Source organism: Phoca vitulina, unplaced genomic scaffold (genome assembly GCF_004348235.1).
Source record: "Phoca vitulina isolate PV1807 unplaced genomic scaffold, GSC_HSeal_1.0 scaffold8, whole genome shotgun sequence".
Classification (NCBI taxonomy): Eukaryota; Metazoa; Chordata; class Mammalia; order Carnivora; family Phocidae; genus Phoca; species Phoca vitulina.
In genome coordinates this window covers 23,752,272-23,776,510 of record NW_022589711.1, presented here as the reverse complement: position 1 = coordinate 23,776,510, position 24,239 = coordinate 23,752,272, and the positions used below count along the sequence as shown (strand labels likewise).

The following is a 24,239-nucleotide window of genomic DNA, read 5'->3' as shown; positions in this document are numbered from 1 at the left end:
GTATATCTGTAGTTGACCAGCATTCCGGCATGTGGCCTGAAAATAATGGGGCCAGCTGGCAGTCGTCTTGTGGTTTTGAGGCCACGTTGGACCACACAGGTACCTTTGCATCCCAGGCTATTAGATTGCCAGGAATAACCAGGGTATAGGTAATTTAGTGTGTCTGCTTTTCTCAGTCATTCAGCCAGGCAGTCATGAACCCCTATCCAGGCATGTATTCTCTTAAACTCCTAAAACACAGATTTAATCATCATTCAAGGGCCTATGGTGTATTAATCCATTAATCATGTAATTGCTCTCAAAATATCACTTTCCTGTTGGTCTAACAGTTGTGCTGAGTTCTTCCAAGATACATTTCATTTGGGTGATAATCATGTAATTTCTTCAGAATTATAGAATAATCCATTATCTATGCTTGCTGTGGTGGCCATTAATTTAATGAATATTTGCAAGGTGCCTGGGTGACTCAGTCGGTTAAGCATCTGCCTTCAGCTCAGGTCATGATCCCAGGGTCCTGGGATCAAGTCCTGCATCGGGCTCCTTGCTCAGCAGGGAGCCTGTTTCTCCTTCCGCCTGCCATTCCACCTGCTTGTGCTCTCTCTCTCTTTCTGACCAAAAGAAAAAAAAAATTAACGACTATTTGCATGCCATCAGTGTGCTAGGATCCTGTGGGGTATTATCTCCTCAGTGTATTGTCACCCTCAGCACACTTGTTCGGCCAGGCATTTATATGTGAAATCACTTACCTTTGGGATTGCCTTATTAGGGCCTTCTAGGTTTACCTCCATACAAGTTAGTCCATGATTGTACTTAGCCAAACATGCTAACAGTCACAAACTGTTATTCATCCATTTATTCAATAAATGTTGAATGAAAGCCTCCTGTTATGCCAAATGCTGTGATTGCTGCTGACCAAACAAAGGTGAGGACTGACAGCCTTCTCTGTCCCTAGACCAGGCATCATAAAATGATGTTGTTTAGAATCCTACAACTGCATTAGTGGATTTTTCTTACATAACACTTGGTACTTTGAGAACACATAATAGTCACCTACTCATTAAAACAACCAAAAAAATCTTAGGTGCCTACTATGTGCTAAAGGTGTTTGACTTGTGAAGATGAGGAACAGCTTCTGTGAGGAAGCGACAGTTAAGCCAGCAAGGCTAAGGGACAGTGGAAAATCATTCCATAATCGAGAGGGCAGCATGTGCCAGAGGGACCAAAGAAGGCTAGTATGGCAGGAAACCAGCACAGGTACGAAACAAGACTTAGACAGGACCAGGCCGCCACTGTTACCCAGCTTACGAACTAAGTCTTAATGAAACAGGTTAGCTCTTATTCAGATTTGATTTCTAGATAGAAATGTTAAATTTTAAAGTTCCTTCTTATTTAGATCATTGTTTCTTCAACTTTACTGTGCTTAAGAATTACCTAAAGGACTTGTTAAAGCAGATTTTTGGGTCTCCACTCCCAGAGATTCTGTAAGTCTGGATGGTGTTGAAGAATTTGAATTTCTATTAAGTTTACAGAAGTTACTGGTGCTGCTGGTCCTGGCCTTCCCATTTTTACTTAGAAATATATTCCTAGATTTTCAGTATCCTTTCAGTTCCTTAGAGTAACAAAATTAATTCATCTGTCTTGTCATTGTTTTCCTTATGTATAACTAGTAAAGGATCATTTTTTAGTTATATAATTATTTTTCTTTTTTCAGGAGCTGTATTTTATAGAAGTTATTTTAAGTCTATACATTTATACTTATCTGTGTACCTTATGTATGTGTATATATGTATATATGTACACACAGGACTCTATGAGGTGATGTGGTAACAAACTGTATTGGAGAGGCATAGCCCCAGAAATCAAGATACTTAAAATCAAAAAGAAATCGTGACTAACAAAAACTTGTAAGAAGTTACTAGTCCTACCTTGACAGCTGTTGAGATTTAAAATTTAGAACAGTATCATTTGGGATTTGGAAAGAGTTGGTGTTTCAGTAAGAGTAAACCTATGTATTACTGAATCCGTTTTTTTATTTTTGTTTTTCTAGATCTAATTACTTGTTTAGACACTGCATCCAGTTTTTTGGAACCTGAGTTCAGGTATGACCATATTTGTGACTTTTTTTCCCCTTAAATGTTACTCTTCACTATTCCATCATTATTCTTATACACTTAGGTTTAATGTACATTAATATATGTGTCACAGGTGTGACAGATAATCATTGTTTTAAGACGTCAATAAATTAGAGATTATTTAAAGCCATTGAGTTACCATATTTAAATTTTGCTTTAATTGTAGCATTTGGATCTTCTCTGTAACGAAAGTATAATTTCAGTATACTTCAAAAGTAGAACTAGTTGCTTTTCAAAATCTGGCAAAACTGCTAATGAAGTTAGAGGAGCTAACTTTTTTTTTTCCTCAAAAAAGGGAAAAGAACGATTTAGGCTATGACAGAATTCTTCGGTGTTCTTGCCCAAGCAGCATTTCTACTACTATTTGCCTGCTTTATGTCCTTGTCTCTTGTCTGGACTGGGATTCCCTTCTATTTGATTTTCCATTTCTAACCTTTGCTGGCTTTTATTCTGCCACTCACATTGCTGCCAAGTTTCATTCTAAAATAAATGACTGATCATTCCCCTACTTTAAAATCTTCAGGAGCTCCTTATTATTAAGACAAAATGCCATCCAGATTTCTTAGCCTAGGTTTCAGGATCCTTCCCAGGTAGTCCTTGGACCATTTTTCCAGTCTCATCTTATGTACTTATGGATTTTTTTTTTTAAGATTTATTTATTTATTTATTTATTTATTTGAGAGAGAGAGGGAGAGAGTGAGCCTAAGACGGGGGGAGGGTCAGAGGGAGAAGCAGACTCCCCACTGAGCAGGGAGCCCAATGCGGGACTCAATCCCAGGACTCCAGGATCATGACCTGAGCCAAAGGCAGATGCTTAACCAACTGAGCCACCCAGGTGCCCCTGTACTTATGGATTCTTGACACTGCTCTGAGCTCTCAGAACTTTTACCCGGAATTGCTTTACTCCTCTCTGCTTGGCAGCTTTATTCTCATCTTCTAAGACTGGTCTCACTAACCTCCCCCCAACTTGCTACCATTCCTCGAAGAGCAACCTTTATTTTGTCTTCAAGGATAGTTCTCTGTCTGTGGGATGGGTGTGCTCGTCAGCACTTACGGAGGATCCCGGTGAGCAGAGGTGACTCTGGCATCAGTGTCTGGCACACAGCCCTGCCACCGGGTCTTGGAGCCTCTGCTCTCAGCTCCAGCATCCCCACCCCCAGGCAAGCTGCCATTTGCTCTTGCCTGGACCGCTGCACCGCCAGCCCACTGAGGTCTCAGCTTCTCCTCAGGGTTCCTTCCAGTCTCTTTCTTCTCAGGAGCCAGAATAATCTTTTTCAGAAATGTGTGTATAAGCCTTACAATCCTTTATTGACTTCCCATTTTTACTTAGAAATATATTCCAGACTCTTCGCCCTAGCTCACAAGGCTTCTGCACGATCTGACTCCTGCCCACCTCTTCAACCATCTCTCAAACTACTGTTACCTTTTAATTTTACAGTATCACTGTACTCTGCCTGCACTGGTCATCCCAGTTGAAGACACACACAGGCCACCTCACCTCATGGGCACACTGTTCTGTCCATTAGGGTGCATTTCCCTCCCTTCACTGAGGCTTTGCTTCCTCAGAGCCCCATTTCCTGACTTTGGCAGTGCAGAGCCCTGTGTAAGAGCATCGACGCTGGAGCCCATATGCCACTTACCAGTTATGGGACCTGGGCACGCTGTTTCTCAGTTCCCTCATCTGTAAAATGAAGATAATACTAATACCTACCATTAGGGTTCTTGTGTGGGTTCCTGAGGTACTCAGAAGGCCGCCTGGCGCATAGTAAATTTGCTGAATGTTTGTGTTACTTTTATTAAGCTTGCTTCCTCTGGGTTATTTCATGGAGTGTCTTTTCTTCATAGCAGAATCATAATCTGATTAATGACTCATTTAAGTATTAGTTTAATGTCTTCCCCCTGACCTCTGGAGTGTAAACCCAGGGAAGACTGGGCCATATTTATTTGGTTGATGTTTGTAAACCCAATACCTAGCACAGCCCAGCACTCAACAGACAACATACTAGACATTTGGGTAAATGTGTTGAGTGGGTGGGTGGGTGAGTGAGTGAATAAATGAATGAATGCCAAACATTTTTAAGTCACATTTGATCAGTAGTGGGTTGGTGAAATAAATTGTGGTTTATCAAAATAGAATAGCAGGTAGCTGTTAAATATGAATAGGTCTTATAGTAAAAATATGTCTGCCATTCATTATGAAGTAAAATAAAGCAGTATGTAGAATATGACACAATATTTTAAATATGTGGGTGAAGATGTTTTATATGGATGGATGGAATAAAGTGTGAAAGGGCTTTTTAGAAGTAGTGCTTCTCAGGGTAGTGAGATTATAGTATTTGAATGAACTGAAAAATGAGTATGTGATTTTTTTTTTTTGTTCTTTTCCCCCAGTAAGTACAGAACTATTTTATACCCTTTAACTTGTTTTTATTTCACAGTAAGTACTGCCCAGCTGGTTGTCTGCTTCCTTTTGCTGAGATATCTGGAACAATCCCTCATGGATATAGAGATGTAAGTCTAAGCAACATAGACTTGTGTTCAAGTTGTGATAGAACTTTTTTTTTTAACTCCAGAATATGTTGATGTACCTTGTGTATATCTTTAATCTTGATTTATTTTCTAGGAATTATTTCTTTTTATTATGGATGTGATGTTTTATTCTTTTTCTTGTGCTACAAGTCTGTACTGTGTTACCACATCGGTAATCCTGTGTTTATTGAGAAAACTGCCCCAGTCAACTCATTTCTTGAGGAAGCCTAAGTGTCTTGTTCATAAATTATCAAAAGAAAATTAAATACTAATCTTTTGTTTTTCCTTTCCTCAAGTCCTCGCCCTTGTGCATGGCTGGTGTGCACGCAGGAGTAGTGTCAAACGTTTTGGGTGGCCAGATCAGTGTTGTAATTAGTAAAGGTATCCCATACTATGAGAGTTCTTTGGCCAACAACGTCACGTCTGTGGTGTAAGTATATACGTTATTGGTCATATAAGGAAGGGTGTGGGGCAGGGGTGGGACAGCAGCTAGTTAGACCTCAGCAACATCACTGTTAACAGTGTTCATGAAATAACATTTGTGTGATGAGCCCTCCCATTTTTGTGTGCTCCTTGTCCGCATGTACTGAAGAGGACAGGCAGGGTCGCACCAGGAGTCATTTAGAAGGATGATTTGTTCTTTTCTGAGTGTTGAAAATGTCTAGAGTAACGGTCTAAAAGTCTGTGGCCAAATTTTTACTTCATTTTAAAGATTAGAAGGCATAACTACTCTGTTTCTTACAGCCAGTGTGACCTAGGATGGATTGAGGATAACTGAAATACTCTTGAATATAAATTAAATTTTGACGTAAATCAGAGGTAGTCGTATTATGAATCCTCCTCTCCTCCAAAGAGAATATTTGAAGAGTGTATTTTTATAGTCACTACAGTGATCTGTTTTATGAAACATAGACTAGGCATCCAAAGCAGGAAAAGTTGAAACATTAAATAGAAATGTAATACTTGGAATCTGTTTTAGTAAATCTTGCCTGTCACATGGGCTCAGTCCTGTAGACAATACTAAGCCTAACTGAAACCAGCTTCTCTTCAGAGGTTCTAGGCCAGTTTTCATTCAGAAGATGAGAGCATGATCCATATCCATGACTGTGATAAAACAGGAGTCACCGAACTTTTCCTGTAAAGGACCAGCTAACAAATATGTTAGGCTTTACGGGCCACCCGTCCCTGTCACTTATTCTCTCTTGGTTTATATAAGACTCTTTAAATGTGTAGAAACCATTCTGCGCTCACTGGCCATACAAAACAGGCCATCCATGAGCGAGCTATCATTTGCCCATCCCTGGTATAGAGTTAGCAACCTTTCCTTCTCTTGGTTTCTTCTAGATGATTTTATGCAGACCTTATCATTCCTTTCCCCTCTTCTGCCTTTAGAAATAATTTTTTTTGTCAGTTCTTTCTTTCATACTTTAAGAAAAAAATAAGGACAGGTTGCATCCACTTATAATAATGCTTTGAATGTTGTGGGGAAGCAGGAGCAGACACTGATGATTTTATCCCCCCAGGTTCTTTAGAGTCCTTGGTAAACTGGTCATGTGTCCCACGGCTCCATTCTCCCCAACTGCATTTACTTGCCTGTTACTTTGAAATCCAGATGCATGCTGCATTGTAACACTGAAACTTGTTCTTAGCTGTTTATATCCTATAACAGATGCAGTCTCTCCTGTGTTTGTAGCCAGCTTTTTTTCCCTTTACCCCCAGGAAACTTAAGCCTCATTCTCTGGGAATTACAGTGTACTTGCAACAAAAGCAAATGATGCAAAAGAGTTTGAGGAATGAAAGATAAATAAGTACATATTAAAGGTTACGTGGGCATACTTGCACACTTCATGTATGAAACAGGCACTAGATACTTGTAGAGAAAATTGTTTCTGCTGATTTCAGAAGTTGTTCTGCTTTGAAATGAGACTTTTTTTAGCTAAGAACAGCATCAGTTGTCAAATATGTGGCTATAGAATATCCTTAGTTCTTTATACAGTAAAACAAAAACAGAAGAAAAAGTTTTACTAAGACAAATATGGGGAAGTCAATATATGAGTGTCACCAAGAACAACTTTTCTGTCTTTCAGGGGACACTTATCTACAAGTCTTTTTACATTTAAGACAAGTGGTAAGCCTCTCATGGACTTTATAACTTATTATAATTTGTGTAATAGTTAATATTTTATAAACTATCATGCAATATGCCAATTGCTGTTTTGTTTTGTTTTGTTTTTTTGCACCTTCCTATATGTCACAATAATATAATGGGTGGAATAACTGGAGGTTTTATATTAATAGGGAAATGATCATGTAAGCAAGGAAAGTTACTTAGGAAAGTTGATTTTTTAATATGTCTGAAGAAGTAATTAATTCAACAGAAAATACTTATTGAGTGCCTTTGATTTGTCAGGCACAGTGCTGGTGCTAGTGAAACAAAAGTGAGCAGAAATAAACAAAATCCTCCTTTCTTGGAGCTTAAATACTGGTATTGAGAGATTGACAGTAAACAGTGGATAAATAAATTACTACATATGATATACTCTTTATAATATTATAGAAGATGTAGAAAAATAAGGAAAGAGGATAGGCAATGCAGGAGGGACTGGTCTGGAGTTTTAAGTGGGGTCACAGTAGGCCTCATGGAGAATGTGACATCTGAGCAAACACCTAATGGCAATAGGGAGTGAGTCATTCACTGGTCTGGAGATAATGTCCCAGGGAGAGGATAATGTATTGCCATTAAATTGATGGTTATTGCTTGTGAATAAATATGTATGTACATTGCCTGATGAGACACAAAGACATGGACCCAAGAAACATTTGCCTACTTTTGAAATTCCTCTATTACAGTATATTATTCGCATAGTGTATGTTAATTGCATGTACAATAGAAAGTTTCCATTGAGCAAATAATACAGATTGTGAATTTTTATCTGGAAACCAAATTACTGTCTTTTTTCTTCCAGGTTGTTACGGAACACTGGGGATGGAATCTGGCGTGATTGCCGATCCTCAGATAACAGCATCATCTGTGCTGGAGTGGACTGACCACACAGGCCAAGAGAACAGCTGGAAACCCGAAAAGGCCAGGCTGAAGAGACCTGGGCCTCCTTGGGCTGCTTTTGCCACTGATGAGTATCAGTGGTTACAAATAGATCTGAATAAAGAAAAGAAGATAACAGGTTAAGAGACATAATTTTCTAGAATGATTTATAGTTCTGATTTTGTTTGGAAACCTGATGACATCTAAGATTTTCATAGAAAATTAGGTCACCACAGATTTAATTGTATGGTTTTAAGTTCTCTTTACTGGTGTTAAATATTCCTGAAGGTGGCTTTATAAAACGTGGCCGAGGAAAGAAGTTGGTATTTGATTTTTATTAGCTTTTCTTTTTCATTGTAATAAGATTCTTTAAAGGTAGTGTTTCAATTAAGTGATCTTGACATTTGAAATAACCATCTCTTAGAGTCATTAAAAGAAATTTATATTCAAGGAGTTCATTTTAAGTGCTATAAATAATATTCTTCATGTGCTGAATACAAATTTATTTGGAGCAGTTTATCAAATGGTCAGAATAATTTATTAGAATTGGGTTAGGTAATTTTGTTAAAGATTTATTTTGATATGGTACTGGAAAAAATAATTGTTTTAATCCATTCATTCCCAGGGAGTCATTGTTACTTGGTAGGTGAGATATATTTTACAGTGATATGAACACAAGCTGTCAAAATAGAATAGTCCTTTCCTTATGTGCACCCATCCATAATTTTTGGCATTTTTTTTTTTTTTAAATATTTTATTTTTTGAGAGAGAGAACGAACAGTGGGAAGGGACGGGGTGGGGGGGAGAGAGAGAGAGAGAAGCAGGCTCCCCGCTGAGCAGGGAGCCCAGTGTGGGACTCGATCCCAGGACCTTGGGATCATGACCTGAGCCAAAGGCAGACGCTTAACTGACTGAGCCACCCAGGCGCCCTAATTCTTGCATCTTTACAAGGGAAGAAAATCAAGGATTTAGTTGCTGTTATAATGAAACCTTGCACTTAGAGATGGTAACATGCTTTTGGCAAAAATGTTTTAACAGTGTACTTTAGGTGTTTGTGCTTCAATGCTGAACAGACTTTAAGGATCAGACCATGTGCACTAATGAAGGCAACTTTCCATTCCCCAGGCATTGTAACCACTGGCTCCACCATGGTGGAACACAATTACTATGTGTCAGCTTACAAAATTCTATACAGTGATGATGGACAGAGATGGACTGTCTACAGAGAACCTGGTGTGGAGCAGGATAAGGTAAAATGATTGCCAGGGTATTATAAAAAATGGGCCTTTGCCAAGAATCACAGAAGCTCTCCTGTGTGATGTTCAAGTTAGCTATCATTTGGTCTTTGTGCTCTTCTGGTTATTTTAGGCTGTGTTGGTTATTAGCCTTACTCGTCTAACTATAGTTAGGAAATTCTCAGTGGTTCTAGGTCCCTTTTGATAATTGTTAACATTTTTAACTCAATTGTTTAGGTACTTTATTAAAAAATTCTAAAAAGGAGGGGTACCTTGCTGGCTCAGCTGGTATAGCATGGGACTCTTGATCATGAGTAATGATCAGGGTCATGAGTTCAAACCCCACGTTGAGTGTAGAGTCTACATGAATGAATGAATGAATGAATGAATGACTAATTTTCAGTAAGTGGTGATAACTTACTAAAAAAAAAAATTCTAGAAAGGAACTTGTAATTTCTTGTCTTAAGTTTTTCTTGTTAATCCACAGAATGATGGAGAGCCTAATTTGTTCCCAGATTTCTTCTATGTAGACAAGGGGGACAAAAGACAAAAGCTAAAGGCAAAAGTGCATTATAGTGTTGGATATAGACTTGAAAGGTCATTTCAAGATCACCTTACCAAATTTTGTCTTAGAAAACTTCTGTTTTTTCCTACCTGAAGAATTTCCTTAACTTCTGTGTTAATTATCAAATTGTTGTTTTAGTTAGGAGACAGTGATAATGCAGGAATGCTCCAGAGCAGATGATAAGGGGTGGGGAGTAGGGAGAAGTGGCTGTCCTCTAAATATCACTTTCACCCAGGCTCCTGGCCCATGATCCACTGCAAGACCTTATAACTGGGGGAGTCCTTGTCCTCGAGGAAGGTAGATTTCTTCTTATCTAGAATTGAAATTATAAGCACAAATTTTTTTAATGAAACTTCCCTGAGTTTTGTTTCAATTATATGATACTATCTGTTCTCTATCATATATACGATTTGCTAATATATCTTCAATTACCACTTTTCTTATCTCTCTATTCAGAAAACTCCAGGGGCTCCTTATAATCTGTCATATGGATCTAAACTCTTCCGTTGTTATTCAAGGCCTTCTTCCCTCTCTTCTGCCTGATATCACATGACCTTCATCTGTGGTGAGGCTCTACCCATTGAAGTAAATAACAGTATTGTCTTTATACCTATCTTCCTTCTGCTTAATAACCCCAAACTTGGCTGCTTTTTACTCTGGGCACATCCATACTTATTTATAGAATATTTATTATACTTGTGGAATATAGTTAATTTTTTAAAATTATAAGAATTATTCATGCTTATATTATAAAAACACCTAGCACCATTGAATTATGTTTCTGAAAAAGACTTTCTCTTTTGCTTCATTTTTTGAAAGATAATTTCGTAAGGTATAAAATTCTAGGTTGATGTTTTTCCCTCCACACTTTAAATATGCTGTTCCACTGTTTTCTGGTTTGCATTTTTCCAGTGAGAATTCTATCTTTCATACCTTTGTTCTTCAATATGTAATGTGTCTTTTTATTCCTTAGCTGTTGTTAAGATTTTCTTTTTATCATCTGTTTTAAGCAGTTTGATTATGATGTGCTTTTGTGTAGTTGTCTTCGTGTTTCTTCTGCTTGGGTTTCTTTGAGCTTCTTGGATCTGTTGGTTACAATTTGCTTCAAATTTGGAAAATTGTAGGCTATGTTTTCTCAAATTTGTTGCCTCCCTAATTCTAATTACATGAATATTATGACTCTTAAAGATGTCTCACAGTTTACTGATGCCCTGTTCATTTTTTTTTTTTTTTTAAATCTCTCTCCATGTTCTAGTTTGGAAAATTTTATTGTTTTGCCTTCAAGTTCACTAATCTGTTCTGTAACATCTAATCTATTAATTCTATCCAGTGTACTTTTATCTTCAGTGTTGTACTTTTACTTCTAGATTTTCAGTTTTGGGCTTTTAAAATTTTTTCCAAGTTTCTACTGATCATGTTTATGCTTTTTTCTGCCCCTAAAACATATGGAATATATAGTACCTCTTTTGATGCCTTTATCTGCTGATTCTGTCTACTTATGTGTGACATGTGGGTCTTTTCATGTTGATGGATAATATGGGTCATATTTTACATACCTGGTAATTTTTTATTGGTTGCCAAACATTATGAACTTTTACATTGTTTGGTGCTAGGTTTTCTATTATTATTTATCTAATTTTGAGTTTTATTCTGGGACACGGGTTACCTGGAATAATTGGAATTATTTGATCTTTTTAAGGTCTGCATTTTAGCTTTCTTAGGCAGGACCTGAGCAACTTTTAGTTCTAATTTTTTTTCTACTGTTAGTACTGTTCCAAGTACTCAACCCAAAGTCTCATGTATTATGAGTTTTCTCCACGATATCTGTCGGTAATGTGAACTGTTCCCAACCCTACCTAGCTCTGAGAATTGTTCTGCTGGCTCCTTTCCAGCAGTTCTTTTCCCATCCACAGATTGTTTCTTTACATGCAACTGAAGATTTAAGGGGAAACCCCCCTACAGATCCCAGAAGTCTCTTTTTCTCTCTCTGTGCAGCTGTCTTCTCTCCTATACTCTATCTTACAAATTCTAGCTATCTTGGCCTCTCCATCTCTGAGCTCAGTGTCCTCATTTTGGTGAGACCACCAAGGCTCTCTCCGGACAATATTGGGAAAATAGAAAGGCTCACCTCATGTGTTTCTCTTCTCTCGGGGATTAAAGCCCTATGCTGCCTATTGTCCAGTGTTGAAAAACCCTTGTTTCATATATTATATCTGATTTTCAGATGTTTAAGGCAAAGGGTAAACTTAGTCCCTATTAGTCTGTCCTTGATAGAAGTGGAAGTCCTTACACTGAATTATACAGAATACCAGTCTCTTGCCTCACATTAGCCCATCTGCTCCCTCATCTGCCTCCAACTCAAGAGTAATTGGTGTATTCATTTTCACACCCTTTCTAAGCATGCACACATGCATAAGCACATAGACTGAGACAGCTTTTGGGTTTGTTTTCAGAAGATAGGAATGAATATACAACTTGCTTCATAATATATTGCTTTTTAATAGCGTGCCATATCTGTGTGTGGTAATATCCTGTAAAATTTAAGTTCCTTGAGAATGGGAACTTGGACTTCCATTTCCATCTTTATCCTCATGACTCCTTGCAGACCTTGCTACACACAGGGGCTTATAATAAATGCTCATAGATTATAGCAGATCTTTTTTACTTAGTTTATATAAAATCCTTTTCTTTTAAGGTTTTTTTATAAAAATGAAACTGCGGTGTGGAGTAAGACCTCAGGGATAGTTTTCATGTCCTAAAGTGATTATTGTTCCTGTACCACTAATGTAATAGACTGCAAATATTTGCCTTCATTTTATTTCAGAGTAATAGCTGAGGAAATAATGGGAGTTTACTAGTTTGGAAATTATTATAACTTCAAAACAAACCTTGTAGAAAATGAAGGCTATTAACACATCTTAGAAGTTTACAATCTAATGCTTTGTGAATCAGCCAAAAGAAAATAGCTACATTTGGACATGACTTAATGGAAGAGTTAAACATTTACTTGCTCTCACATTAACTGATAAAATACAAACCACTTTGATTTTAGGCAGGTATCTATTTATTAGTAGCCTTTAGAAACTAGCCGGTGATTTGGCCTAAAGGAACAAGGAGGACTTTTCACTTAGTGGAGCCCTAGAGTTAAGTCAGGAGACTCAGACTCAAGTCACTGCTCGGTCATTGACTGGTTATGCAGTCCGTTTACATTCTGGAGCTGCACTTTTCTGGGTTCTGCCTACTTCATGGGGTTGTCATGGAGAACAGCTGAGTTACTTATATGAAAATGCTTTTGTAAATAAGAGCTCTTGCAGTGTTACATACTATCATTATTTGCTTGAAATGGTTGAGGGGATGAGGTAGTCACTTGAAATCGTATTCGTATAATACATATATATAATGCATCCGTTGCTGTTTACTTAGGATCATTAAAATTAGGCAGGCAACAGTGTTTCAGAATCGCTTGTGTAGTTTAGATAGCAGCAGAGATTGAAAATGGATAATACAGGAACTGTCTTTATGTAGTTTCTCCAGTAGGTGGAGGTATATTGCTGTTATGCATTCCTTAGTGTATGTTCACTTTCTGTCTCTTTTCTGAGAGAAAAAGTATGAGAAGTACACAGTAAAGCATTTCCTCTAAGACCTTGTATGTTCAATTATGCTTTACTTTGAAAATTAATATTTTTAAATAGCTGGTAGTGCCGCAGGACTAGAATTACTCATTTACTACAAGAATTACACTGTCTCACTGCAGCTGAAACATTCTTCTCAAATTGCCAAATTAGCATTTTTGGTATGTTTCAATCATTTTAAAATCATTTTTGTATTCAGTACTCTTAGTTTTTGATGAAGAATGTGCAGCTGCTTAATAGTCCAAATTATGATTAATTTATTTTCTGAGAAATTAATTCTTACTGTCATACTTTACAGATCTCATTTAAGGCCCAAAGCAAAAACCAAAAATATGTTTCAGTGAAACAGTTTAGCCCTGACCTCTGTTGACATAAAGTACCAATTTTTTGTTTTTTAAAGATATTTCAAGGAAACAAAGATTATCACCAGGATGTGCGTAATAACTTTTTGCCACCAATTATTGCACGTTTTATTAGAGTGAATCCTACGCAATGGCAGCAGAAAATTGCCATGAAAATGGAACTGCTTGGATGTCAGTTTATTCCTAAAGGTAAAGCAACAGTATGTAATTTAATTTAAAATGGCTTTGCTATTCTCAGAGAAAATAAGTAGTGATAATATGAGTGTTCGGCTTTTAAGTACAATATCTTCTTAAAGAGGATTTTTAAAAGAAATAGTTATCCTATTAAAAAGTCAGTTACCAGAGTGTTTTCCAAGGTTACAAGTGGAAGAAGAGAGCATCGTCAATGAGATAATGAAATGAGATTGCTTTTCAGATGTAGTCTCAATCTTAATTTTTAATCAGGTCCCATGAAGCATAATATTGTACCATTAACACCGATGATTATAACAGTAACCCTAGTCTAAGTGCCTTTTCCTTTGAAAAAATTAAAAGTGGAAGTAACTTCCCTCAGTATTCTAGAATATTTTAATACTTTATTTACTGTTTTATCTCCAGAACCTTCCACAATGCCCCCCACGTAGTGGGCCCTCCACAAACAGTTATTAAATGATTGAATGAGTAGTATGTCAAGCTGTGATGATACTTCTGTAGCTTTAGAGTTTAATGTCATCCACCTCCTCCGTGTTCTACGAAAATTATTTTAAAACAATTTAATTTTATAAAAAGTGAGAAATCCCAGTAAGTTTGTATGTTTAATGCATAGTATATTTATCCTTCTGGCATATTGTTGTCCAAGATTTAAAATTACTGGGCAGAAATAAGTCCTCTAGGATATGTTGAAGATATTTAAATTACTGTTTTTAGCTATAACTCTTATAAGCAAAATGTATAAACTTTTCTAAACCATTTTTCAAGGTCGTCCACCAAAACTTACTCAACCTCCACCTCCTCGGAACAGCAATGACCTCAAAAACACTACAGCCCCTCCAAAAATAGCCAAAGGTATGCCTCCTTTAAGTGTGAGAATTTGGTATTCCCTGGATTTGTGGTATAATTTTCCATAAATGTATTAAAAGCATCATAAAATAACTTTGTTTTAATCAAATTGATGTAGATAAAAGAATAAAGAGTTATTAAAACTTTTTCCAAGGTCGAGCCCCAAAATTTACTCAACCACTACAACCTCGCAGTAACAATGAGTTTCCTGCACAGACGGAGCAAACAACAGCCACTCCTGATATCAAAAATACTACCGTGACTCCAAGTGTCACCAAAGGTATGCAAATCCAGAAATTAACACCTGTTACATAGTAGCATTTTATATTGTTTGTAACTTAATTTTCAGGAGCATTTCCAGCTTTTAAACCCTCAGTTTCTTTTCCTCTTAACTGTATTTCTTAAGAACAGAAAAAACTTGGGCACCTGGGTGGCTCAGTTGGTTAAGTGACTGCCTTCGGCTCAGGTCATGATCCTGGAGTCCTGGGATCGAGTCCCGCATCGGGCTCCCTGCTCAGCAGGGAGTCTGCTTCTCCCTCTGACCCTCCCCCCCTCTCATGTGCTCTCTCTTACTCTCTCTCATCTCTCTCTCTTTCAAATAAATAAATAAATAAATCTTTAAAAAAAAAAAAGAACAAAAAACTTTTATTATTCTCCTTGGAAAAGAAACTGATTACATTGCTCTGATTTCTCTTCTCTGGTGTCATTGTAGAATTGTTCTTTAAATATTTAGAGATGGCTGCTGTATTCTGGGTCTCCTCTTGTGATCTTTTTTTTCCCACCACAGCTAAACACAAGGAGTCTATTTCTAGAAATAACTAAAACCATACCAGGAAACAAACTTTTTTTTTCCCCCTCTGGTTATATATTAATTTGTTGGATAGGAAATTTGGTGGCAAAAAGGGAAGAAGGGGGAAAAAAACCAGTTTGGGTGAAAACTGACACTTTTTAAAAAATACTGTGAGTTAATATATTCATTAAAAAACTTCAGTCTCTATTTTGAAAATGTTTACGATCGTAATTTTTTCATATTATAAATGTGGTAGAATTTACTTTCAAATTTTATTACCGATAAATAAGGTATTAACACATACGGAACATAATACTTTGATTGTACTAGTTGTTGAAAAACAAAATTCCAGGGGCGCCTGGGTGGCTCAGTCGTTAAGCGTCTGCCTTCAGCTCAGGTCATGATCCCAGGGTCCTGGGATCGAGCCCCGCATCCGGCTCCCTGCTCCGAGGGAAGCCTGCTTCTCCCTCTCCCACTCCTCCTGCTTGTGTTCCCTCTCTCACTGTGTCTCTCTCTGTCAAATAAATAAAATCTTTAAAAAAAAAAAAAAAAAAAAGAAAAACAAAATTCCAGTTGAATTCGGAAGAAACCATCAGTGTCATAGAGGAATTAATTTCAGTGTTGGCAGATAAAGCATTTTCAGGACAGTGCAGAGAAGAGAAAGCAATTCATTCCGAGTAACTTGTGCCACACAGAACTTTATTCATTCTCATTTTCTGAAAATTTGCCTGATTTCAGGTAACTCTCTCCAACTTTCCATATATCACTTTTTTTCCCATCTTCTAAGGTATTTTCTAAACAGACCACTTTCTCATGCTGCTGGAAAAGCTAAAGAGAAGCAAGACTTCCTAGAGACAAGAGATCTCAGTGTCCCACAGAACTTCTTACCATTTTGCAGAAGACGTCTGTTTGGGCAGAATCCCAGACCTCATGTCTGGATGGAAGAACAGTCATTTGAAAGTATTGCTCATCTTAAAGTCTGATTATAGAATCTTAAAATCTCAAGGCTAAAACTGTCCTTAAATTGTTTTCTTCCAGAGCTAGCATTCCTGTAAGCTTCAGAAGAATAACAAAGAATGTACAGGTCTTTTCAGTTAAAGACCTCTTGTCTCCTTTTCTCTGGGATGGTGGTATATAGACTTTTTATTCTTTTTTGAACCTAAGCAGATTTTTTGAAACCTCTGATTAAATTGAACTGTATCTACCTGAACCTGATTATTCTCTCTCCAGTTTCACAAATTTTAGGGATAAAGCACATTTACCCTTCTGACTTCTTAGTGCTTTCTAGCCCTGAGTCATGATCTCTGTTTTATGCACTTCTCCTTTTCCGTTTTTACATCCAGGCTGAGAGCGATGCTAGAGAAAATCATATCATGGTCACATTTGTGCCACTGTAGCTTCCTGAATCCTCTCCAGATGGGGCCCTCAGCACCAGCCAGGGGTCTTTCTCTTTCTCCAGTTAGCTCTTCTGTCTCTTCTCAGCAGTCACTTCTCCATGTTTTTCAAACCCTTGACTCAGAGATTCTTTACTCACTCTCAGTTACCACTTCAACTTTTCAAAGAAAGTAAAAGCAAGTAGAAGGACACTCCCTGTTTGTGGGGCCTGTAAACTCACCTGTACCCTCTGTCCACTGCGTGGAAGGAGGGAGTTCCTTGTACTGTCCAAGGCTGATCCACCTGTGCCCTTGTTGCCATCCATCCACCTTCTCAGAGGCCTCAGGTTATTGATTATCCTCTCCCTCTCCCGCATCGGCAGCCTCTTTCTCTCTCTTGGATACAATCATAAGGGTACCTAAGACGCTGTGGGTGAGGCCCCACAGTGTCTGGCGCTTAGCCCCCAGCAGGGATCAGCGGTGGCTGTGGCTGTCCTCATTGCCAGGATGGGGGGGTGGGGGGGGGGCAAACTAGGGAAGAAGCTGATGTCTCAAGCGACCTTAGGCAGACCATTTGCTGTATCTGGGCCTGGGCTTCCTTATCTGTGGAGGGAGATAAGAGGATTAAATGATCTCCTAATCCCTGCAGGCTCAAGCATTGTCCTTTTCTGCCCTGTTGATACAATTGGCTTTTTCACACTTAACACTGTGTTGTTATCTTCCCATATCTATAAATATTTCCCCCATCCCCCTAATACACACATTTCCAATTGCTGGATATTTTACTACGAGAAAGATATTATGATATATTTATTCCCTTTCGTTTTTGGGCATTTGGATTATTTCCAGTTTTTCACTCTTGAAGATACAGAAGCCACTTTAAAGATGCATCTTTGAATGCTATCTTAATTTTTTTCTAAGAATAAATTCTAGACATGGAATTGCCAAGTAATCAATTTTTATACATATTGCCCCAAAATGATACAGAAAGTATCCATTTAAAGTCCCATAAAAATAACTGTTTCTTGATATCCTTTCTAACAATTATTCTTTTAAATACTTGCCAATTCGATGAGCAGAAATAGCATCTTATTCTTGTTTTAACTTCTGTTTCTGTGATTACTAGTGAAGCTAACATGTTGAATACTCACATTTTTTAATTGTATTGCTCATTCATCTCTGCTGATTTTTCTATTGATTGGTTTTGACGTGTAAATTCTGTCATATATAGATGACAGTAACCCTTTATCAGATACTCAGAAATATATTTTCCAAGTTTTTCATTGATCTTTCAGTTTGTCTTGGTGATTTTAAAAAGCTACTATGAAAAGTTTTAAGTGTATACAAAGCTGAAGCAAGTAGTATGACAGACTTCCACGTTATCTGTGAAAGCTTCTGCCATTACTCACACACGCCCATTCTCGTTTCATGAACAATGTGTGTGGCAGTTTTTGAGATAGAAAAGCTTTGAAGGATGATATGGGTAACCTTCCCACCTTATCTTCATGACTCTGCCTTTGGTGTGTTTTCAGATGTAGCCTTGGCTGCAGTCCTAGTCCCGGTGCTCGTCATGGTGCTCACCACCCTCATCCTCGTAGTAGTGTGTGCTTGGCATTGGAGAAACAGGTGAGTCCCTAACCAGCTCACCTGCTTGGTCCTAGAAGGGGTGTTTCCAAGTGTGAAATAAAAACTAAATATACAAGGTGAAGTACCATTCACCTTTTTGAGAAGGGGAGAGTTAAGGTAGTTATTAAAGTCAAAATACATTAGTTTCTCCTTTCCATAAAAAATGAGTATGTTCAATAGCATAGTCAGTCACTGAGTGCCTTTACTGTATCAAAATCTGCTTTACGTGCTGGAATATACACATTAATAAGAACGACAGTCTGACACATAATAGTTGCTTAGTAATATTTCCTGAAAGAACGAGACACAACTCCTATCTCCCAGGTGTTTGGCAGGGTTGATTGACAAGACACGGAACTGTAATATGGCTGGAGGAGTTCTTTTTGAAGTGCCAGGGAGCACAGATGTGAGAACCATGAGAGTTATCTGAAACCTTTTCTGCAGGAAAGAGTAATCCTCAACTTTGTTTCTCCTTAACGAGAACGTTGGATTTGCCTAGATGGAGGAAGGTAGAGAACAGCCCAGACTCTGTGCTTGAGCGAAGGCACAGAGACGTGGAGTGCAGGCAGGGCAGTGAGTGCTCACGCGCGGGCAGGGAACGGGAGAGCGCAGAGGAAGGACTATGCAGGCGCAGCCTGGGCCTGGGTCCGGGAGGGCTTCGGGGACAGAGGGATTCAGGTTTCATTCGGTAGGTGGGGGTCTCCCTGAGGGCGGTGAGGCAGACGGGTGAGATTATGAGATGAGGCGCAACTGGCTGTCTGCTAAGGAAGGAGGAGGGGTCCCAGATGATCGGAAGTTTCTGGCTTGTGCACTTAGACCAGGAGAGATGTCCTGAGTGGAGATGACAAAGCAGGAGGGACAGGTTTGGTGGACGAGAGAGTGACTTCATTCGTTCCCTCAGCTCTTTGAGCTCCTGCCTTGTGCTGAGTACCGAGCATGTGCTGGGAGTCCAGTGTGAGCCCCAGAGTTCACAGGCTGGGAGAGGAGAGACTGCAGAAGACGGGCAGCGGTGGTAGCGCCATACACCGCGTGCCGCCAGAGGACACTGAAGCAGCAGCTGGCTCCTGGATTCATGGCTGTAGGAAGGCCGTCTGGGCAGAGACCCAGCAAGTCACTCTGAGGGCAGGGAAAGTCCAGGGTGCTCTCGGGGAACTGGGTAGAAGCAATAGGAACAGTGAGGACAGCAGCAACAGCTCGTTTTTATACAGAATGAAAGCCGATTTTAGGCATTAGTGTAAGTTCTTCACATGGTTCAATTCATTTAATCCTCAAAACAACCTACAAAGCAGGTACTGTTTTATAGAGGAAGAAGAGACAGCACATACATGACTTGTCTGAGGTCACCCGGTCCACACGCAGCAGAGCGGAGTGGTCAGTCGGGCAGTCAAGTCTCATCCGCTACGGTCAAAGCCCAGAGGGCGAGGATGGGGAGGCGGGAGGCAAGTCCTGAGATCCGTTTTGGCTGGTGCTTAAAGGACCCTATGGATGTTCAGATTCTCATGACACAGGTGGAAATCAATGGATTTGCATAGTTTGTATTTGAAACTGAAACAGACCTAATAATAACTTTCCCATAAGAACCCACACATCACCTGTGGGTCTTTGATGAGATTCTTTTTATCTACAGTCTTAGCCTTTCTTATTCCTTTATCCCTTGAGCGGGAAGTACCTTGGGTAACAGAATAACTATCTCAGGAGATGGTTGTGTAAAATTTATTGAGAGTTCAAAATTTATGAGTTTCAGCAGTGGCGACTTTGAAAGGCAAATGAAATAGAGGACACTGCCGGGTAGGTCAACAAATGGAAATGTGTACTCCTGACTAACTATTAACTTGAGTGTTTATCCTGCACTTTCAGAGCTGTCTTACTCGTGAATTCACTCTGTTTGCTAACATGTTTTTTCTCTATTTTTCCAGAAAGAAAAAAACCGAAGGCACCTACGACTTACCTTACTGGGACCGGGCAGGTAAGCCAGGACTTTGCACCCCCTCCTATCAGAGGGAAGTCCCACCCCTCCAGGTGGCAGCAGTGAAAGAGGAGAGTTGTTTTCAGGCCCACATAAACTCCCCAGCACTTGGGAGAAAAATGATCTTCCTCTAACCTTCTGATCATTTTTACTCTTCTATAAAATCTCTTGTAGCCAATAAGTAATGCAATGAAAAGTAAGGATTTCTCGTAATGCGCCCTCTGTTCCTTTTTCCTGGAAAACCTGTGCGGTTTGTGCCACTATCTGTTTTTCTTGAGGAGACCAGGTTTCTTTGTGGACTATGAAAGCACTGTGGGCTTGATAACACAGTGTGTGTGTGTCACTGTGCTGTGGGTACTTCCCAAGTAGAGCCTAGCAGTTTGAGAATCGGGAGGTCGGCCGTCTCTGCCGTGATGAGTTGTCGTCTTCTGAACTCTACTCTGTGGGGCAGAGGGCAGCAGGCGACACCAGAGGCCCCCTGCAGGTCTCCTACTTTCCGGTCTCGCTACTGGAACAGTTAAAAGGCAGAAGAGTTCACCGCTGTGACTAACGTAGAAAAAAAGCAGTGGTGGGGGCAGATTCTGTGCTGCTAACACCCCAAGGTAGATCTTGGGAAGTATTTTTTCAGAAAAACTTATCAAAAACCATCCTACAAGAAACAAACTGTATTTGCCTGCACTTTTATAGGAGTGATTTGCTTCTGTATATGCTTTTGATAGAAATTTCTACCATGTTCTGCATTGCACTAGATATCCCATCAAAGAAAAAAAAATGAGCTTGACCAACTTAAGGAATTAGAACAAGAACAAACTAAACCCAAAGTTAACAGAAGGAAAGAAATAATAAAGATAAGAGAGAGAAACAAAATGGAGAATGGGAAAATAGAGGAAATCGGTGAAATCAAATGTTAGTTCTTCAAAAAGATCGACAAAATTGACAAACTTTTAGATGGAATAAGAAAAAAGATTGAAACTACTAAAATCAGAAAAGAAAGTGCAGGCATCACTGCTGATTCTACAGAAATGAAAAGGATTATGAGAGTATTATGAACAATCGTATGCCAAAAAATTGAATGAACTAGGTGAAATTGACAAATTACCATAAATATAAAATCTACCAAGACTAAATCACAAAGAAATAGAAAATCTGAATTGACTTGTATATAACTACTAAAGAGATTGAGTCAATAATCAAAAATCTCTCAGAAAAATCCTACCAAACATTTAAAGGAGAATTAAGCCTTAAAGATTCCACCAAAAAAAAAAAAGCTGTTAGCACCAATAACTGAGCCAACTATCAGGATACAAAGTCAACACACCTTTTACCTCCTTGGTTCAGTGAACTCCTAAGTATTAATATCAGTTGCATTTCTGTACACAAGCTGAACAATCTGAAAAGGAAATTATAAAAAGTTTCACTTACATTTGCATCAAAAAGAATAAAATACTTAGTTCATTTAACCAAGGAGGTAAAAGACTTGTACAATGGAAACTAGAAACATTGCTAAAGAAATTTTAAAAAGACATAAATGAAAACATACCCTGTGTTCGTGGATTGAAAACTTAATATTGTTAACATGCCAGTACTACCCAAAGTAATCTACAGATTCAATATCAATCCCTATCAAAACTCCTGTGACATTTTTTGTACAAACAGAAAAATCCATTCTAAAATTCATATAGAATTTTAAGGGACTCCAAATAGCCAAGACAGTCTTGGAAAAGAAGAATAAAACTAGAAGATTTCACACATCCTGATTTCAGAATTTACTGCAAAGTTAATCAAAGCAGTGTGGTATTGGCATAAATACACACCAGTGGAATGGAGAGCCCAGAAATAAATGCTCCTAAATATGGACAAATGATTTTTGGCAAGGGTGCCAAGACCCATTGGGGAAATGACAGTCTTTTCAACAAATGGTGCTAGGAACATTGGATATCCACATGTAAAAGAATGAAGTAGGACTCCTACTTAACACCCATTTGTAAAAATAAACTCAAAAGTGGATGAAAGACCAAAATGTAGTATCTTAAACAATAAAACTTGTAGAAAAAAAACACAGGACAAAAACTTGATGACAGTGGACGTGGCAATGGCTTCTTAGCTATGACAGCAAATGCACAATTAACAAAAGAAGAAATAAAATAGACTTCATGGAAATTTAAAAATTTTGTGTGTCAGAATACACTATCCGGAGAGTAAAAAGGCAACCCACAGAATGGTAGAAACCATTTGCAAATCATGTATCTGCTAAAGGATTCATACCCAGAATATTTAGAGAACTTCTAAAACACAGCAAAAAAACAATTCACAAATGGACAAAGGACTTGAGTAGACTTTTCTCCAAAGAATATATACAAATGGCCAATAAGCACACGAAAAGATGCTCAATATCGCTAATCTTTAGGGAAATGAAAACTGTGAGATAACACCTCACACCCATGAGGTGTCTCCTATCAAAAAAACAGAACAGTAAGAGTTGATGAGGATGTGGAGAAATTAGAATGTTTGTGTACTGTTGGTGGGACTGTAAAATGGTTCGGTGCTGCGGAAAACACTATGGCTGTTCCTGATAAATGAAAAATAATGACCATATGATCCAGCAGTTCCACCCAACAGAATTAAAAGCAGGGTCTCAGAGAGCTATTTGTACGTCAGTTTTCATTGCAAAGTTATTCACAACAGTTAAAATGTGGAAGCCACCCAAGTGACCATCAGCTGATGAATGGAAAAGCAAAATGTGTTGTATAAGTGCGATGGAATATTATTGAGCCTTAAAAAGGAAAGATTTTCCGTAATATGCTACAAGATGGATGAACCTTGAGGACATTATGCTAGGCGAAATAAGCCAGTCACAAAAAGACAAATACCGTATGATTCCACTTAGATGAAGTACTTAGAGTAGTCAAAATCATAAAGACAGTGAAGACAGTAAGGTGGTGGTTGCCATTGGTGAGGGGAATGAAGAATGGGGAGTCACTGTTTCATGGGGATGGAATTTTAGTTTTACAAGACGAAAAGTTACAGAGATAGGTGGTAGTGATAGTTGCACAGCAGTGTGCACGACTTTTAAGCCACCTGACCTACACTTAAAAATGCTTAAGATGGTAAATTTTATGTAATGTGTATTTTACTACAAAAAATAGAGAGAGATTGAACATAGAGGCTAGTTTGTACTAGTGTGTTACAGAAATGGCTTAAATGCAACAGGATTTCTCCCGTAAACAATGTCATCATTTCAGGCCTAGGGTTTTATTTAATGGTCTGTCTTTCTTGCTTACAATCACCATGAAGGTTGGTGGAAAGGAATGAAGCAGTTTCTCCCTGCCAAATCAGTGGAACACGAGGAAACCCCCGTTCGCTACAGCAGCAGTGAAGTTAATCACTTGAGTCCAAGAGAAGTCACCACAGTGCTGCAGACGGACTCTGCAGGTAACCGCGTGCGGCCTTCGCCACAGAGTGAAGGAAGAAACTGCCACACTAGGCTGGAAATTTGGGATTTATAGTGTCTTTTCTCTTTTTCATATGTAAGAGATGAACGGTTTTCTTGAGGTAGAACTGCTTTTTAAAAGGATGACCTTGAGAGAGTCATTTCTGCACCTTAGATGCATACTCCTCTTTTTTGGAGAACATTTCAAAAAGCTCTGGGCATTTTTATCTGTTTACCTGGAGTTTTATTTGAGTGTGAAGAGTAGGAAAGCCATAGGAGCCTTACAGTATTTATCCTATTAATCTAGTACATACTTATTTTAAACACTGTCCTATTTGAGAATATTCTAATAATGGAATGGGTTTTTTTTTTCCAGTAATACACTGTTTATAAATCTGAAGAGCATATACATTCTTTGTAAAATTTCATGCATGAGGCTCTATGGCATATTAACTTCTTAGGAGATACAAGATAACATGTTTAATTTTTTTAAGTTGGTTCAGGTAGAGAAATCCATA

The 24,239-nt window shown here is 38.4% G+C and overlaps 1 protein-coding gene across 3 annotated transcripts in view; it reads left to right on the top strand.

The window, feature by feature from the left end:
- DCBLD2 (discoidin, CUB and LCCL domain containing 2) overlaps positions 1-24,239 on the top strand; it is a 106,346-nt gene that overhangs the window by 63,741 nt on the left and 18,366 nt on the right. For all 3 annotated transcript variants that reach the window (XR_004299779.1, XM_032406396.1, XM_032406397.1), the window contains 12 exons: positions 2,048-2,099; positions 4,571-4,643; positions 4,958-5,091; positions 6,749-6,789; positions 7,628-7,843; positions 8,830-8,954; positions 13,537-13,687; positions 14,456-14,542; positions 14,691-14,816; positions 18,232-18,325; positions 20,242-20,291; positions 23,586-23,723. Coding sequence is in view for 2 of the 3 variants with exons in the window: in XM_032406396.1 (XP_032262287.1) it covers positions 2,048-2,099; positions 4,571-4,643; positions 4,958-5,091; positions 6,749-6,789; positions 7,628-7,843; positions 8,830-8,954; positions 13,537-13,687; positions 14,456-14,542; positions 14,691-14,816; positions 18,232-18,325; positions 20,242-20,291; positions 23,586-23,723 (1,287 nt within the window). In the remaining variant the exon portion in view is untranslated. The remainder of the gene's footprint in view (positions 1-2,047; positions 2,100-4,570; positions 4,644-4,957; positions 5,092-6,748; positions 6,790-7,627; positions 7,844-8,829; positions 8,955-13,536; positions 13,688-14,455; positions 14,543-14,690; positions 14,817-18,231; positions 18,326-20,241; positions 20,292-23,585; positions 23,724-24,239) is intronic.